The 19086-nt window shown below is 47.6% G+C and overlaps 1 protein-coding gene across 3 annotated transcripts; it reads right to left on the bottom strand.

Annotated features, from left to right (window-relative positions):
- Window positions 1-550: 550 nt before the first annotated feature.
- Window positions 551-18100, bottom strand: LOC112557194 (mediator of RNA polymerase II transcription subunit 15-like). Of its 3 annotated transcripts, none has more exons than XM_025226892.1 (8): window positions 18016-18100; window positions 5879-6142; window positions 5357-5571; window positions 4395-4428; window positions 3637-3854; window positions 2776-3054; window positions 1892-2338; window positions 551-1344 (listed from the first exon to the last, which is right to left on the bottom strand). In XM_025226892.1, exons 1-8 carry the CDS (start codon window positions 18083-18085, stop codon window positions 757-759), a joined length of 2115 nt encoding a protein of 704 aa, XP_025082677.1. In that variant the 5' UTR covers window positions 18086-18100; the 3' UTR covers window positions 551-756. The 3 variants fall into 3 exon arrangements, with proteins under 3 accessions (XP_025082677.1, XP_025082678.1, XP_025082679.1); XM_025226893.1 differs by lacking the exon at window positions 18016-18100 and adding an exon at window positions 6478-9329; XM_025226894.1 differs by lacking the exons at window positions 3637-3854; window positions 4395-4428.
- Between the last annotated feature and the right edge of the window lie 986 nt (window positions 18101-19086).

Here is a 19086-nt window from a genome sequence, read left to right as displayed (position 1 = left end):
CACACAAAACATGCATGCAGTTAGCCTGAACATATTGATAGAAGGAAAATTTGGTAAAAGGTTATCTATCCCTTCCTGGTATTTATTTTTTTAAATTAAAAAACCTTGGTATTAAAAAAATAAAAAATCAAACTTCTAGAAAACAACAGAAATCATTAATGAGTATAATTTGGAAAGTGCCAAAATCATGTTCATTTTGAGCTTATAAACAATTTGATGTATGCTTGATCTCACCCTTCCTCTCTCTTGCTCACTTTCTCAAATGTATCCCTTTTGTCAATTCCCAGGTGAAGCCCAGAAAGTAATACATAAAACATTTGATTTTCACTTGAGACAACCATACAAGATGTTTGATAAAAATGTATGAGTTTAGAATTGGAGCTAGAAGTTACTTCAGATCTGGACCATTCCGAGATATTTTGTTAGTTCCTTAGCGACAGCTCACAGACAAAAGCCATCGCACGTCAGATGTGTGTGGGACTGAGGAGACCTCACAGAAAAATGAGGTGGTTCAACAGAATTCTGGAGAATAAATTAATGAACGCTTAAATTATCACCTGATTATATGTTTATTAATTTCAATAAACCACAACACCAGTCTCGAATATTATTATGTCCAAATACTTATAAATGATTAAATAGGCCAAGTTTCATTCGTTGCACAGAGGGTCCATCCCTTGATCAATCCAAGTCTTTGCTGCTTGTCTGCACGATGAAACATACGAATAGGTCAGACGCTGGCATAACAGGCACATTTTAATTGGTCTGGGAGTTCGGTAGCTCCACTGGCACCCATGGGAGGGAATCGTCAGGAACGAACCATGGGCTGTCGGCACTATTCAAGGGAGGCAACGTCGCATGGCCGCCTTCAAGCCACCAGAACGGAGTAGTCACCCTTTGGACCACAGGCCTTACAAGTTGGGGAGGTAGCGTGACATCTTGCGAACGGGTAGGGTCAGCGGTGATGAGTGGGGTTCCTCCTGCCACCACCTCAGTACCAGCTAAGGCTCGAGCCTGTCCTGAGACTGTAGCCCCAGCCTGGGCGTCACCTTGAGCCTGAACCTGTCCGATTTCTGGTGCCTGAGCTCTACCAGAGGCTTCTACCCTAGTCGGCTGTGTGAGGACTAAACCAGAGGCTGTTGCCGGTCGGGTAGCCAGTACCTGCACTGCTGGAAAACTAGGGATGAGGAATGGACCGCCTACAGGAGCCGACTGATTGTCTGTTCCCGTCAGCTGGTTGTTTGCCCCTGCTGGCTGGTTGTCTACCCCAGATGCTAGGCGGGGCTGGACTGCGGGTGGTCCGCTGGCTGGTGGGACGTCGTTTTCTTGGTTAATGACGATCTTCTGCATGTGCATGAGAATAGATGAGAAGGTCTGTGTGTGTATGTGAGCAAGAGAGAAATGCACGTTCCGAACAGGTACATTCTGATTTCTTTTAAAATAAATAACGGTGACAGTAATTAATAACTGGTTATCAAATTTCATCTCACATTTGCATCCAAAACAACTAAACTCTAAAGTCCCATTGCTAAACGCTTTTTTGCTACCTTAACGAGTCATTCTTGACTAAAACGTTCGAGAGTACTGACATTTTCTAATTAAGTCCTAAGAAAGTACAAATTTAATCACATTCACATATATTGGAATGTAGACAACTATTTTTCCTTTATGCGGACATATCTTCAGAAGTCTAAAATACACTCAGGCATGTAAAAGGTTGCTCGCTTTGATAACAGAAAAGTGTGCAGGAATGGGAGAGTTCTGGTTTAGAGCTTGGCCACTTCTCCGCTATGAGACGTTCTACAAGAGACTTGCGAGGAGAGGGAGGGGTCGGAAGGAAGAATGGTTGGCTGGCAGGGGGAAGCGAGGTCAGAGGTCACACTGCTCTCACCTGGCCTTGGTCCACTGCGGTCTGTCCTGCAGGTGCGCCGCCCTTAGAGTTGAGGCCACTACTGTCCAGCTGCACACTCTGGTCCTGGTTGGCCGCCAGTCCTTTGGCTCGTCCTGCAGCGCCCGCCACCTGGATCTGGTTGACGTTGGCACCGCCCAGGTTAAATGGGTTCGCTGCCAGACCCAGTCCCGGCAACACCTGGCCCAGGCCTCCCAACTGGTTAGGCTGGACACCGAACTGGTTTGGCAAATTTCCAGCCTGGTTTGGCAGAAATCCAAACTGATTTGGCTGTATACCAAACTGGTTTGGCAAATTTCCAGCCTGGTTCGGCAAAAATCCAAACTGATTTGGCAAATTAGCAACCTGATTTGGCGGAAACCCAACCTGGTTTGGCAAATTGGCAACCTGATTTGGCGGAAACCCAACCTGGTTTGGAAGAGGAGCGCCCTGCAAAGAAACCAATTAATTTACGTGTGGTGTCGACCTTGTAGAAGATTCTACAAAATGTAAAGAGATAACAAACAATGATTGTCATGGTGTGGTGCACCGGGAAACAGGCGAGGGCGTGAATAACGTCAGCAGAAAAGGGACAAAACCTTGCTGCAAGCTCTCACACCTCGTGGGTGTGACGTCTGCACATCAAGATACTCGGGCTGAACGTGCACCAGGGAAGTCTCTGTGTGTGTGTGAGGGGGGGGGGACTGTTCAGACTGGAGTCTTTAATAGGACCTGCCAGGTGAGTTTACATCTGACATCACATATTAGGCCAGATGAACCAAGCAACCAATATCAAACCGTTCTAAAGAACTTTTGAAAAACATAAGAATATCCTCGCATTGTGATAGCAAATTTTATATTTCAGACCTCAGGCTAACAGGGTTTACCTGCAGGGCATTTCCCTGGATTGGCAGTACCCCAGCATTGCCCTGGATGTTCAGTGCCGCTGCATTGGCCGGGATGTTCAGTGCCCTGGCGTTCAGTAAAGCTGCTGCTGCTGCCGGCCCCCCCAGGCCGCCCAGCAAGCCGCCCACACCGTTCTGCCCGCCATTCCCACCGTTGGCACCCCCCTCCAAGCCGCCCAGACCATTCATGGCCATCATGTAGTACAGACTGTCGTCGAATCCGCTGCTACTGCCGCTGCTGCTGTGGTGGTGACTGTCATCCTGTAGAGAGAATTAGTCTTCATTAAAGTCGTCCATGAAATGTATGCCTAACCTCTGAAAGGAGAACAGCAGAAGGAAAAAAATCATGGAAATTACACGAGAAAATAATTCATGCAATTTTCAACTCGTACATTACAGTCATTTTATATTTAAATATGCAGCAAAATAATTCGGTAAATACATTATGGAGGCGATTTCACATAATTCAAAAATAACAGCAAATGCAAGTCCAAAACTTCAGGAGGCCAGTTTTCTTTGAAATGTGTTATTTTATGTTATCTTTCCAAATCCAATGCTTTTAATAAACATTATCTTCCTTTTATATTTTTTTGTAAATTTAAAAATACAACAGTTGTCTTAACAAATGTTAACAGTGTGTTAATCTTCTTAATAAGACATCAACATTTGATCCAACGAAATTTTTTTTTCATCTTTTGCTGAAACAATTAATTTAGTTTGCATTTTTTAAATTCAACTCAGGCAATGATCTTAGTATATAATTTATTTTCAAAACCGCTGGACAACGCGAGGTGTTAGTGTGACTACAGGTGTGACGTGTCAGTCGAGGAGTTGGTGACGTACGTGACTGTCATGGCCGCTGTAGGACTTGCGCTGCTCCTGGCAGTAGACGTACTTGTCCTCGTGACACTCCTTGTCGTGGAAGTCGAACTGGTGGCCATGGGGACAGTGTTCCAGGGACCCGTGGTGGTCGTGACACGAGTAGTAGGTCTCGCAGTGCTCGGCCTCATAGTCGGGCTCCTTGCCGTGTTCCTCGTGACATTCATAACTCGACATGGCGCCTGGAGCAGATGACAGAGCTACTAGTGCCTGCAACCCTCTCTTCCCCGCAAACAACTACTTCCTGTCATGCCAGTCTCCATCTTTCTCCTCTCTCGGTGTCACTACTCACACTGCCTTTCTACATCTGTCCCCACTCACTTTCTGTATTTGCCCCCATCCATGTATTTTTCTGGATATTTTTGTGCGCGCTCTCACGTTGTCTTATTGTGTCTCTATCTCTAACAAAGTAGCCAATGTGGAATTCATGAAACCCAACTTTTGGAGATTTTTTTAATGAATAATTGTATCTCTATCTTCCTTAATCTATAATTCTTTGTCGCTCTCCTCTTTTTCTCACTCAACATTCTGACTGTATTCTCACTCAGACGATGCTCACCCTCTGTATTGTCATTCAAACTGCGTGCTCACCCCTGCCTGTATTCATTCCAGCTGTGTACTCACCCTCTGAATACATTCTTATTTAAACTGTCTGCTCACCCTCTGTATTTGTACTCAGTGTTCACCCTCTGACTGTATTTTTACTCAAACTGTGTACTCACTGCTGTGTCCGCTGTCGTGATGTCCGTGCTCGCTCTGCAAGAACAAGTCACACACTACACGTAGTCCCACAACACTACAGGACAGTGACGTGTGACAGCTACTTACACTACAGGACAGTGACGTGTGACAGCTACCTACACCACAGGACAGTGACGTGTGACAGCTACCTACACCACAGGACAGTGACGTGTGACAGCTACCTACACCACAGGACAGTGACGTGTGACAGCTACCTACACCACAGGACAGTGACGTGTGACAGCTACTTACACTACAGGACAGTGACGTGTGACAGCTACCTACACCACAGGACAGTGACGTGTGACAGCTACTTACACTACAGGGCAGTGACGTGTGACAGCTACCTACACCACAAGACAGTGACGTGTGACAGCTACCTATACTACAGGACAGTGACGTGTGACAGCTACCTACACTACAGGACAGTCTAACAGTCGCGCTACAGAACAATCTGACGTGACAGTCTCTGACACTTCATGACAGTCTGATACTTCATGACAGTGTAACGTGATACAGCCACGCGCTAGAAGTCAGAGACGTCAGTCACAGTGACGTTACGCCGTTGTGAGATGTCTGACGCTTGTCTGAGGCTGAGTAATGACGTGTTGCCCCGAGTATTTAATGCTCTCGTCAGTTCTGGAAACATCGCCATGAAAACAAAGACATGGAGCTAAGCCCTAAGACGTCTTGCTAATGTTCAAGAAACACCATCACAGGCAGACAGACGGACAAGCAGAACCGTAAGGTCAGCCTCATTTTAAAAAGCACAGGTCAACTTTTGATTGTACATACTAAAATGGTTTCACTCAGCATTTCTGATTTGTTTGATTGGTTAGTTTAAATACAGCAAATGCCATCCTAAAAGGTAACTATGTTCTGGGTAGCGAGGTGTTGGTGTGACTACAGGTGTGACGTGTCAGTAGAGGAGTTGGTGACGTACGTGACTGTCATGGCCGCTGTAGGACTTGCGCTGCTCCTGACAGTAGACGTACTTGTCCTCGTAACACTCCTTGTCGTGGAAGTCGAACTGGTGGCCATGGGGACAGTGTTCCAGGGACCCGTGGTGGTCGTGACACGAGTAGTAGGTCTCGCAGTGCTCGGCCTCATAGTCGGGCTCCTTGCCGTGTTCCTCGTGACATTCCTTGCTCCACGAACCTGCTGACAAGCGGCCTTCACTGATTATCAAGAGTCAAGTGAACTTTTGGGTTTAGCCATCGTGTCAGAAACTCAGACAGTCGTACATTTCAAACCCACGAACGGACAAAGATCGAGAGGAACATGTGGACAAACAGGCAAAGAGCTAAGAACTGAAGACATGCTATCTACTTGTCACTTGTTCTTGAAGTGTACATGGAATTTATCTGACAATGTGGTCAAACTGGTGCCTTAAATAAGGCAGAGAAATTTAGAAATGAATATAAAGTGTTTAGGTGACAAACAGCAGTAAGAGGAGGTAACTTGCCGTGACTAGAGCCCCAGCTGCTGTCACTGCCACTGCTGCTGTAGGACGAATGGTAGGAGCTGAGCTGCCACTTGCACAAAACATCTTCATCCTTTAGGCAGTCCTTGTACTCGTAGTGAAACTGGTAGCCATGGGGACAGTGCTCCACGCGACCATAATAGTCTTCGCAGTACCAGTAACTCTTGCAAGAAGAGTCGTCGTACTTGGGTTCTTTGCCCCAACCGGAAGAGCATTCTCCCGACACACGGACGAGGCCCAAACTCGCTGCAAGGACAGAAATGGCAGCAAGTTTGTTCACTCAGGTTTGATCAAGCTTCTGTCGAAAGATAATTCCCCATCTACACACGATGTTAAGAAATAGTCCAACGACAACTTTACCCACTTTCCACCGAAATTAAAGCAACACGTACGGAGGTTGGTCGGACTAGTTTTCCACCACAAGTTTCATTGGACTTTGTAGTGTCATGGAGGGCTTATTGGGCAGCTTACTGGGAGTTGTTTTAAAGCCTCTTTAAAGGTAAGTGGGGAGTGGGCTGGCTGGGGCCGACTTCAGAAACATCAATCACCCGACACACGTGAGAGCCTTGACTGACACTTACCCAGGGTGGCGCTGAGAAGAAGCGCTAACAGTCGACACGTGCTCATGGCAAGATGATGGCTGGACGCTTTGCAGACCTCGTTGCCGCAAATCTTTCGTCTGCTAATTTATATTACTCACACAATAGGCTGCCACGTGACCTGCACAATAGGTCGTCATGTGACTGCATCATTTACTCGGTCTCAGCCAGAAATCCGGGCCACCCCAGGTGACAGGCATGCAAATAAACACTCGCTCTGGCTGCCCAGCGCGGGCCCAGTGGACCACACCCTCTGTCGCAGCACCCAGTGGTCTGCATGACGAAGGACTCCTCTAATCCCCACGAACTCTCTCATTCAGTCTCCCCTCCCCAACCCATTCCCCCATTCCCCGTGGCCGGCGGACCGCACCCTTCGCCACAAAGTCTCATCTTGTTCGCTCCAAGGGGTGACTGGGTCGCGTAGGTCTTAATGCGATTAGTCTGCTCAGTGTGCCATCAATTTCTTTACATCGCCTGCTGAGGATGGGGATGCAACTGTGGAACACTTCCGCGCGCGTGTGAGTGTGTGTTGTTTCTTCTTGTTGTCGTTCTTTTCTTTAAGCGGCCCTCACACTCGCCATCGTTTCATCCTCATCACGAAAGCAAGAAAGGGAGATTAACTGAGAGAGAGAAAATATAAAAAAAAAAGAGGACACGGTAAATAAAAAGCAACTGCAAAGAGGAAGTGAAATATTAGGGCAGGTGACACTGGAGAGTTTCTACACCTACAGAAAGTCTTTGTCTGTCATTGTACAACCTCCTACATCACAGGATGAGCGGCAGACCGCCCCTGACCAACCCTCAGCTGAGCCACAAGCACTCTTTACAGACTGAACAGTTACAAGCTTGATGAGAAGCTTATGAGAACAGAAGTGATGTAGACAGCAGAGAGATGAAGAGAGGTCAAAGAGAAATCTCAAGACAGGAGTAACCCAGCCTGGGATGAATTCTATGCCATGGACCAGAGACCCACACCACTGGGTGACACAAGGCTTGAGGACCAACTCGGGTGGCCGGCTGTTGGTGATTAAGTCGTTAGGTACTCAGGATGCATAGTACAAGACATTCGCCATTCAGTTGTCTCGTGTGTGGATTTCCCCTCGGTCTACAGAATACTGACTTTGCACAGAGCGCGGTGACACTCGCTGGACACCAGGAACCGCTACTCGCAACAGTCACACGGTGGAAGCTGCTCGGGTGTGACCGGACACGATTCTCTCTTCTAGACTGTTCTTCAAGATGCCTTGCAGGGAGGCAGACACCTTGTAGCCAAGAGAAGAAGTGGGTGACGAACGTGAAGGAGTAGACAGGTCGTAGACCATCGCCCGACAAACATGAGTGGTACAACGTGTCTATCCGTGTCTGCTACCAGCGACTGGTGAAGTGAATGAATGAACTCTGAATGTAAGTCAGTCAGTCGCTCAGTTTCTTAAGCTCGAATAGCTGAGTAGTGTTGTTTAGCTGTTTCCGACCTCCGCTGATATTCGACATGGCAAGTACTGGCTGACCAGATGAAGGATGATAGATAATAGATGAAACAGAAAACTAAGATGCGATGATGTTTCATTGTTTTAGAATGGTTTGTTGTTGCTGTTAATGACATAAACAATGAATGCACCACCACGAAGCCTAAGAAAATCGTCTGGAGCTTACAAAGCCTCTAACCGCTCGGACCTGCAAAGTCTGAAGACAAACATTGACGGACTCTTGTTTGGAGAGGCATGTTTAGCAGCAAGTCTGTGAACTCTGATGCCAATATTGTATCGTGTGCGAGTGTTTATGACAGTCCTAGGAGTTTCCATTCAAGGTTAGACTAGTAATTAGTCATTGACCGTTAGTTCAGGTGCTGCTCGCTCGGAAACAAGATGGCGTTGACAGGAGGCGATAAAGAAGACCACCTCACCAATCCTGATGTCGACAATCAATTCTTTGCACTTTTTTTTTTTAGGAAAATGTTTTGGGTGTGGAGGTGGGCGTGGCGAGGGAAAAGTTAATGTCACTGTGTGTACATGAAAAATAGGAAACATTGGCGTGTGTGAGAGAGAAGGAAGGAGGTACAAAGGAGTTTTGCGAAGAATAAGAATCTACGGAGCATCAGGGAGTGGGAGTAAAATGGAAACTGGAATGTGGGTGGTTGAGGGAGAAAGACAAGGGGTCTGACTTCCAAATTATTTGTGTGTGATAGAGAGAAGCGAGCACTAGCGAATGTGAGTGACTCACCCAGTTTATTTTGTGTACACCGTGTGTACGCATGTGGTCCGCTGACACGTGTGACTGGCAATAAATGTTTTGAGTCTACAGCAGCAATAAACTCTTTGTGGTATCGACGGGAGGGTTCAATCCCACCTGTGCCAGTGACAAATGAACCTGCGGATTCTATCAGATCTTTGCCGCCTTTACACCTGAAACATCAGTTGTGTGAGTGTCGGATGGTGACAGTCCACGGCCGTCACCTGGCGTCACCATGACACGGAGTGTGTGTATGTGTGTGTATGTGTGTGTGAGAGTGAGAAAGAGAATAATAAAAGGTGTTAGAAGCCTTTTAGCTCATATCAACATTACATACTGCTGCTTACACGCATATCAACATCAGGCGATTGTGCATAAGCATAATTTCTGTTCTCAGGGTCTACAGCATAATAATCAAGATTTTTTTCCCTCTACTCTGTGTGTGTGAGTGTGTTCTCCACGAATAGAGACCAGGGGAGTACATAGAGTAAGGGGAGTAATGGACACCCACCTGAATGTGAAGACAACTTTGCTTGATTTGACCTACAATAATGACATTGTATCTCATCTAAATTAAATACAGTGATACCTCGGTTCTCGAACATAATTCGTTCCTGGAGGACGGTCGAGAACCAAATTGTTCGAGAACCGAAGCAATGAAACCCATAGGAAATAATGGAAACTGGATTAATTCGTTCCAAGCCCCAGAAAATGCCTATTTACTGGCCTAATTTGTATATAATATGTAGAAAAACATGAGTCTCAGCAAGAAATAAGAAATAAAAGTGTATTTATTAAAACAAAACAATAAAATGTACTGTACAGTACAGTAAATTGTGTTTCATTTACTGTACCTGTACCAAACTTTATGGCAGGAGGGAATAAATGTGGAGGGAGGAGGGAAGGGGGATGGTTATTGTTTTGAAGGGGAGTCCTCTTCAATAAAAACAGAGGGTAACTGCTCTTCGGGTGTTTCTGTTCTCTGTATCTTTTGCTGAGGAGAATCAGAATCTTGCTCTGCAGTTGCTTGTCTGATTTCTTTAAGGAAGAATTTGTCAATTGTTTGCTGTTTTTTTCTCCTTTGCAAAATTTTGCGGAAAGTGGACATAACATTGTCATTAAAAATGTTAACTGCTCTATTTGCTACCACTTTATACAGTAATTTGCAATACAGTACAGTACACACATTTCGTGACTCTCTCCACAAAACGTGACTCCCTCTCTCTCTGCACTCACACTGATGACGCAAGCAAGGCGCGCTGGGCCGAGTGAACGCCATTCGGCTCAACTCGGCTCATCTCGGACTTTCGGATGTTCGAGTTCCAAATATTTGTTCGGATTCCAAGACAAAATTTTCTCGAATTTCCTGGTCGAATACCGATTTGGTCGAAAGTCAAGGCGTTCGAGAACCGAGGTATCACTGTACATTAAAAAACACTTAGCTGTAGGACTGGTCCTTCAGGTACAAAGCATGTAAGTGTCTGTATACTTTTCTCCAATGCATCTTTCATTTTGGAAGGGAAAGTGCTTCAACCTCGCAGTGATTTCGCATCGTTCATAAACTGAAAAGGATTTTAATACGTGGAAGTGAACAGTCCAGTCCAGAGGACTCTAGGACTTGAGTACACCGCTCACCCACTGACACCCAGCTAAAAATACTCGTGGCATACGTCACAGACCCCTTGGCATACATGACGTCATTAGCGGTGTCTGACTCAGAGGGAGGACACACTGTCTCATGACGTCATCACACACGCAGACAGCGAGTTTCCCCTTAGAACAGCCGCCAGTTATGACCACAGTGGCGTCACGAGCTTGATGGACACCGTTACTGTGACGTTACCAGTGACAGTGACGCACCTTTGCAGGCCCCTGCGACATAAGCCCATCCCTCAAGGGAGGACACACTGTCTCATGCTGGTGCGAGCACATGGAGATCAGAGTGACCGCCCCTGAGAAATAGCTTTTGAAAGTTTAAAGGATGAGGATGACAATGTGTCGCCAATGTTGTTGATGTTGAATAAAAGTGGACAGGACAACTCAGGTAAATCAGCTGTGCTTGGCAGACGTTAGGTTAAAGGCGCACACTGGGCAGACGTCAGGTTAAAGGCGCACACTGGGCAGACGTTAGGTTAAAGACGCATACTGGGCAGACGTCAGGTTAAAGGCTCACACTGGCAGACGAACAGTTAGGGGAGGGAGGGGTGTGGTCAGTAGAAGCTCAGGTTATCGCATCGCATCAGTAGAATTCCTCCATCCTCCCGTGGAAACCTGTATTCGCCTGACTGCGATGTTACAGAATGCTGGACAGCACGGTGTGGACACGTTACAGGTGTGCACACATACACACAGATACACACACACACAGATATATTGCGACATGGAATATTCTGCAGTCGCGGCAAACACAAACACTGTGGGTCACATGACAAGTCACGGCGAGAGTCAGGGTTCACCACTGGAACGCGGAGCTCGTGGAAACCACGCGTTCAGGTGTCGGGGAGTGTCACGTGTTCATTATTCACTGGCTTGACTCAGCCCCTCCCCCCCCCCCTCTTCACTTCCTGGCTACTCGCGAATTCTACCCCCCCCCACACACACACCCCTCTCTCCCCCTCACCCCCACCTTCCCCATGCCCACCTGCTGGACTCGCGGTCCAACTGATCAACGATCCCGAGTTAATGTCACCTCGTTAACCTTTGAACCCAGTGTCCGCCGCTCCCTCTCTTGTTCTTTGTGAGTGCACATCAAGGGGAGGGGGGTGGTGGTAGGTGGGTGAAGGGTGTGTGACAATGGCGGTGAACTGTGTTGTCCTTGCACTTTGTAAATGTGCGCTCGCTTGTTGCCCGTGTGTACACCTCACCGTGGTGCATTACTGATTTTGTTGTTTGTAAATGTTTGGCACGCCAAGGACCTTACAGGCTGTGGTCACCACCCGGGGTACATGTACATGGACAGTACTGCTGTACTGTGTGCTGGCTCTGGCTACCCCCTCACATCCTACCGACTCCAGTAGTCACGAAGTTAACAAGAAAAAGTCTCTCTCATTGTGAGCCACTCTTGTGCTTGACACTGCCTGTATAACCCTTACATACTATAAATAATATTAACATGTGTTTAGATGTTTTCTTATTGTCTACTGCTCTGTCAAGTGGCGTTAAAGAAAATAAAGATGTTTCCGCGTATTTGTAAACAATGTTTGAATAATTGTTTTAGACAAGACTGGACGGTAGATGCAAACAGAAATAAACTTGATGCCACTCCGTCAAGACTACAGTCCAAACGGAGGATTATCAGTGATAACTGTCGTCAAGTTATTGTTTTCATCAACATTAATAAGAGACATCGTCCATTGAGTCCAGTCATTAAAAAACGAATCTTGTTCCACTGGGTGTACGACAAAAAAAAAGAAATATATATACTGAACTATTGTATCATCATTACATTTACTCCTGCAAAATAACATGTTTATGACAGTATCAATGTTATTACACTGTCGCAATGTTTATCTTATTATTACAAAGATTAAGTATGCTGTGAATGGGCTGTACATATATATCATCTTACATATTGTAAATATTTAGCACGGTTGATTTTTGTTCTGCTTCAGTGTATATTATAGCCTGTGAGTATAAGCTGATAGCCTGGGAATCCAGACTGAATCGAATCCAACCTTCCCCTTGTGTGTGTGTGAAGGAATAAGAGGAAGGAGGGTACAGCGTGTATCTACATTACATTTGTCTTGTGTGCCGACTGTGATAGTGGGGGCCGGTAATTCTAGCTTCTCTCATAACAGTTTCAGCCGCCATGGAATGTTGGCTAAGCAGCCGCCAGCCCTGAACAATGGAACCGGCCTGCAGACACTGTCCTGTGTGGAGATTACCCCGGAGTGTAGTTTACTGTCTCACACTCACACAGTCACACTCACACACACATACACACTCACACACACACACTCGCACACACACCCGTCTCACCCAACCCTCACCTGCCAGCCCACAGGTAGACTGGTGTCCTGTCGCTGGGAGGGCGCCGGTGTAAGGTGCGAGTGGTTGGAGCTGTGTGTAACACCACACCACATGCCTACACACCTGACACCGCCAGATGACACACCTGACACCGCCAGGATGCTGAGATAGGATGACGCTGTGTCATTCGTAGAGGTCAGGCAACACCTGGAACTTACAGGTAGGTAACTACGCCGCGTGTGTACAAGTGTGCACGAGTGTTGAGACCTGAATGAGAGAAACACTTGCTGCTCTCCATCACACACTCTCGTGACCACAGTCACTCATTCTCTCACCGTCCCTGTGTGTGTGTGTTCGTGTAAATACCCAGGACACTAGTCACTGTGCCACCAAGCCCCCCTCACACACACCCTCTCACCTGTCCACTCTTGCACGTTCAGGTGTGACGTACAGTTCCAAGAAAGCAATCATCGCCGGCCTCCGTGACACAACACTTCGGTGGGTACACACATCCACATTTGAGATGCTGAAAAAATAATAAATAAATCAGTCAGAGGTTCGTTTTTTTTTGTTTTTTTTTAACCACGGGGTGTCTCAGCCATTGTGCGTAGCTGTGATGTGACACACGTGCTGGCCATTGTATGGAAACTGAAGACAGAGGTCACACAGGTACATGACCTTGAAATCAGCTTGGCCAGGTGTGGCTTACAATACAAGACTGGCACAGGAGCAGCAGACAGCTTACCATTTCTGCTTCTGTTTGTATTTTAATTTAAAACAATAATAAACCACACATTTATAAGTGGCTGCATCAAAGCTACCACAATGCTCTCAGCGTTGACCCATTAAAATACATGTTTGCCTCTTCTTCACCTAAATTCCCAACGCTTAAAAAAATCCCTGTGGAGTCATGAATGAGCAGACATAAAAATAAAAATGTACAATGTACTCACGTAAAAGCCATCAACACCCAAAGTGTGGACCACCGTCCTGATGGTCATCTGAGCGGCTCACTCACCCGACCTTTGAGACTTGCAGGCGCCGACTCGTGTCGCGATGTTGGGACCCAGACGACGATTGTTCCACAGAAATATTAATTACCTTTTATTCTCACCTGTCGCCATGTGAAAGTGGGGCGGGAAGGTGCGGGGTGGGAGTGGGGACGGTTGCAGGTCTGACAGCAGTGACGAAGGTACGGCAACAAAGCAGAATTAGTCCTGCTGCATTGTTTCCCGTCTGCTGGAGCACACATGCACGCACACGAACGCCGTCAACACAAGGCTACAACGACTACCACCATGCTCACCCTCTGGCAGCGAGTTACACCGCATACACAGCAACAAGATGACTGGTGTGGCTGCTACTGGTGTCTAGTGGTATGACCAGCGACTGACTGACTGGGTGTCGGGCTCGCCGTGTGCCACATTTTGTGATCAGTGGCACGAAAACAGCAAGTAGTGGAGAAATTCTAGTCTCTCTGATGCCTCGCATGTTCGGTAAGAGACTCAGCCTAATGGGTTGGTATATAAAGGCAAGGTAAAAATCTACAAAAAATAAATAAAATCAAAGTTTAAAATAAAAGTGGTTTGTTCACACCTGGCTACAGAGACACAAAGGTAGACAATGAAATGGATGCCTGCATACCTAAGAGGTTCGTGCGAGAAAGAAGTGGACAGTGAAGAAATACCACACACCACTGGACACTTCAATAAAATCAGTGACAGGTACAACTCGTAGTCAGTTGTTGCAATTCACCTGCACACCTGAGTGATCAGGGAGAAACGGAAGCGGGCAGTGAAGAAGCTAGAAAAACCTTTTACACTAAAGTGATCGAGACGTGGACAACGAACATCTACAGCGACCTCTCGTACCTGAGTGATCAGTGAAGCGGAAGTGAGCAGTGATGAGCACACCTGGGTGATTAGTAGAAACAAAGGTGGACAGTGATGGTGAAGATTGGGTTACAGAGCGCATACAAGCATGACAGCTTAGCAGGGTGGATAATGCCACCCGGAGAACGAATAATGTTGAGTCACAAAACTACAAAAATAAGAGGATCGTGAGGAGCGAAGAAAGTTGTCCAACACACCTGTCGGTCCGAGGTGTAGTCAGGTAAATGAAGAAAGCCGTGCGGCAGCAGACCTCAATTGTCTTTCCTTTCCTTCGCAGTCTAGGACGAGCTGCAGGCTGTGGGGTTTTTTACCTTCTCTGTTTCTTCATTTGCTCTTTTTCTCGCAAAATTTCATGATGAACGTCTGTGAGGTGCGTGCTGCACAGCGGAGTGAGAGACAGCAGCAGGTGAGCAGGGGGAGGGGACATGGCGACTGCGGTCCCGGCTGCAGCGGCGGAGGTTTGACTGCGGACTGCGGTCGTGCGGCGGGTGGCAAACCACGGCGTGCAGGGAGCCCGCCAAGAGCACCTTCCCACCGACGGGTGCCAGGCGATAGGTGTGCCTCAGGTAACCGGACACGGGGCGACAGACAGGCCGACAAGCCTCACCTACAGGCTCCTGTGGTCTCACGTCACGGACAGGCTCAACCCAGCAGCACAATGTACGTCACGTGACGCCGCATAGTGTCACATACAGGCTCAACCCAGCAGCGTAATGTGCGTCACGAACTGCTCCACTAAAGCTGACTGCCGTTCACCTGTTCTATTCTACTTGTAAAGACAACTCGACACAAGAAAACCAAGTGGTCAGACGTGACCGTGACGGGAGTGGGGTGGGTGTGGGTGTCAGTGCAGTGACCGGTGACAGGTGAGGTCGACCAGGCGGAGTGACGTTGCTACAAATGGTGTCGCCCTCAGTGACGCGCCTGACTGACGGACCCCCAACCGACTGACCCAGCAGCGCATGTCGCCGAGCTATAAAGAGGTTAGCTTCTCCCTCTCCCACCCCGGGTGCTCGGGTCTTCGCTGTGATCACTAGAGCTGAAGACTCGGGGCTCTGGGCTCACGTTTCAAGCGGCGGTTGTGTCTGTTTCAAAACTTGCCGGGTGGTGAACGGGTGGTGAACAAGGGCTCAACACACGCGGGGGCTCATCGGGTAGCTGACTGTTCTTCAGCACAATATAACAGTCACCTGAAAGAAACGGGTGCCCTAACCTTGTTGGCATCTGAGGCCGCTGTTACAAACATCTGTGATCCTGGTGTGTACAGTTATACCTGTTGTATGTCTCTATAAATAGACATTTGCATACAAAATGTAGTCTACATCAGAGACAATAACATAATATGTATGTAATCAAAGATATCGGACAGCAAAGACAATTACAGTTGTACCCCTCCAAAAACATTTTACTGATAAATACTAGAGGATTGCAACTGAAGACTGTGCCGGGCTCTTGAAATACCGATCCTAATATTAACCTTGAATCTTAATTAAGATTTAAATAGGTCTGTTAGCAAAGGTGGGATGGGTGGTGTGAGAACCATGGCATGATTTGGAGGTTAACATGGACTAAACAATTAGCTGCAGCTCACCAAGTCAACAACAACCTCAACTATATCATAGCACAGTCACAACTAGTACACAACAGTCAACAACAACCTCAATTACATCATAGCACGTCCGGTCACAACTAGTACACAACACAACAACAAGATGACACGTGGCATCTGCCTCATCGCTAAACGGCCCATGAGATATCATAACACTCATTTCGAAATGGTTCAGAGCTAAATTCTAAAAAGGAACAGAGAATTGTTACTGAAACCTTTACTGCTTGCCCTGTGTGAGAGAGAGGAGAGTGAGACAGGGAGGGGAAAGGAGGGAACAGTTAGACTTACCCATGTTATTGCCCAGTGTCAAGTTGTAAATATTGTAGAAGGCGTCGAATTCCCAGCGTGAACTTCATAGACGCCATAGAGGATAAGCAGGACGATCAGAGGACAGTTAAAGAAAGGGCAGACAACTACACAGGACAGCGAGGTTATCCTCCCAACGTCCTCTGTCTTCCCCCAAAACACTCGGGGGGAGGATAGAAGGTGGGGGGTAGGGGGCAAAGCTCATCCAACAGTCGGAAAGCACAGAAACCAGACCCCTTCTTTATCGCCGTCAGCCGTCACACCAACCATTCACCTCCACATCGAGACAGACGACTTCCACCTTTTCATACTACCCTTCGCAAGGTCACCCGGGGAGAGTTAATTAGCCACGCTCATGATTGAATCTCAAATGTGGTATAAACTTCAGTCTGCCAACCCACAACAACTCGCGGAAAGTGGCGGGTCGGGAGGATTAGGGGTAGGGGTGGGCTGTGGGGCACGAGCAGGTCAGCATTAGTCGTGACGGCGATGGTCGTGAGGGGACTGCTAATCATGGCGACCTGTCGCGTGCTTGATGGCCACTCACACCTACCTGATGATGCAGCAGCCCTGGGATGCGACAGCCTGATCGTTGCAAGCCTCTGCTAGTCATGGATGTTAAATGGTGGAACTGGATGGGTGGCATTCTTGTGTCCGACTCTGTGGTTTGATTCCATGTTTGTGTTGTTACTGAAGATAGTCACAGTTTGTCTTGATGCAGACGGTGACTGCGGTGGGTTATTTACGCCCGTGACGACCATCCCACATCACTGACAGTTGCCCCGATCCACATGGGAATTAAAAGGAGACTTATAAGGTCCGTTTCTTTGCCTACTTTTGGTAGCTGATTGGTGCTCATGTTAGTTCTACAACATTTTGAGCCCAGGGTTCAGAGGGCAACTAAAATTACTTGCACACACACAGGGAGAAAGAGACTCTAACCTTGTTTATTCTTCATCTTGATCTCTAATATCTTCCCCTCTTCCCTGTCGTCTTGCCTCAAGAGGATGTAACCTGGTAGACGAAGGGGCGCAGGGAATACAACAGACAAGGGAGATAAATATAGATGTTAATGACCCAAGACAAACACGAGTCGTCTACCTTGACAGGACCTCAGTCGACTTTCCTACCTGTGACCGCCAGTGTGAAAAAAACCACCTGTTCCAATAAACCATGCGAGTGAACAAGGGCAAAGCTTAACTCAAGGAACAGTTTTTTTTTAAGTTAATGTTCTCACGCTGCTGTCAATGGCTTCATTTTCAGGCCTTTCGTCTTTCCGACATCTTGGCCGCATGTACTTTTGTATGAGAAGGTAGAATGCTTTCGAAGTTTGGTGCTGTTAGATTCTCTCTCTCTCTCTCCATTTACATCATGTACAGTCTTCTGTATACCGAACACAAAGGTTCAGAGGGCAACTAACATCCCCCCACCTCTCTCTCACACACACCTGTCGTACCCTTGCTTCAGATAATCTTAATCTGGGATCTCCAAAGCATCTCCTTAGTTCACACTCACCTCGCCTTGTGATACCCTTCCTGCGGGAAACTGTGGGAGTAACTGTCGCTGGCCAGCTGACCAGTACCATGCCATCAACAAACGAGCTGTCATAGGATGTCATAGGATCAAGTCCGGGTCGATCTCAATGGCAGACGTGTCCTCACGACGCCCACAGCTGAGATGTCTCGTGGAAATGAAATGTTGCGTGTTGACAAACATCACAAAAGGACACTGTGCAATTATGTGTGTTGACTGTCACAAAAGGACACCAGCTTAAAGAGATGTCATCGTAAACAAGCACAAGAGGCAGCAAAGGTCAAAGATCATCAACGTATCTCCCGACCACAGACGGCGGCTGATGCTGGTCCACTGATCGCACTGACCATCACAGTGAGGTTTGTGGTCGTGATGCTGGTGATGGTCGCCCGGACTGTGCGGTCATGCATCGGCCTTGGTGTGTGTATGGGACAGCAGTATGTTACGGCACAACGACGTGCACAACACGACCATCACGTGACTGTTGACCAGCGGCACAACCAGGCGTGACCCTGACCTTCATGCGAGCTGCACCGACAACTCGACCACGAAGGGTGGAGGCGATCGTCTCGCTTTTTGCTTGGAGTGTCTCAGTGTTGCATCGACTGCAGGACGAGACTGTGCGAGTGCCTGGCCTCTCCCGTCACTTGTTGCTTTTCATACCACGTCAACATCGACAACAGTGCGTTTGTTGGTCCGGCACGTGATGTCCAGCCGCATGTCGCCTGGCGAGAGCTGTGCGCTAGTGGATACGGTGTCTCGAATTTTGCTCACCTCGCTACACAGCAGAAAACATTTTGTCAGGATGCCACCGTCACGAGACAGCATTCCGAGCACGACAACACACAGGTGGTCACAGGTGTGCGCACAAGTGTGTCGCGAGCCGTCACAGTTCCGGGCCCGAGCGGCAGTGGACAAAGAACATGCTCGGTCCCTCTTAACACGACACCCGGGGCTGGTGGGAGGGGTCAAGATGTGTCACAGTAATGGGAGGAGTCAGACGGGAGGGAGAGGTATGGAAGGTATCACTAGGTCATGTGGGCTTGTCACGTG

The sequence above is a fragment of the Pomacea canaliculata genome, linkage group LG2 (assembly GCF_003073045.1).
Source record: "Pomacea canaliculata isolate SZHN2017 linkage group LG2, ASM307304v1, whole genome shotgun sequence".
Classification (NCBI taxonomy): Eukaryota; Metazoa; Mollusca; class Gastropoda; order Architaenioglossa; family Ampullariidae; genus Pomacea; species Pomacea canaliculata.
Note: the sequence above shows the minus strand (reverse complement) of the source record. Positions and strands in the feature narration are given on the sequence as shown.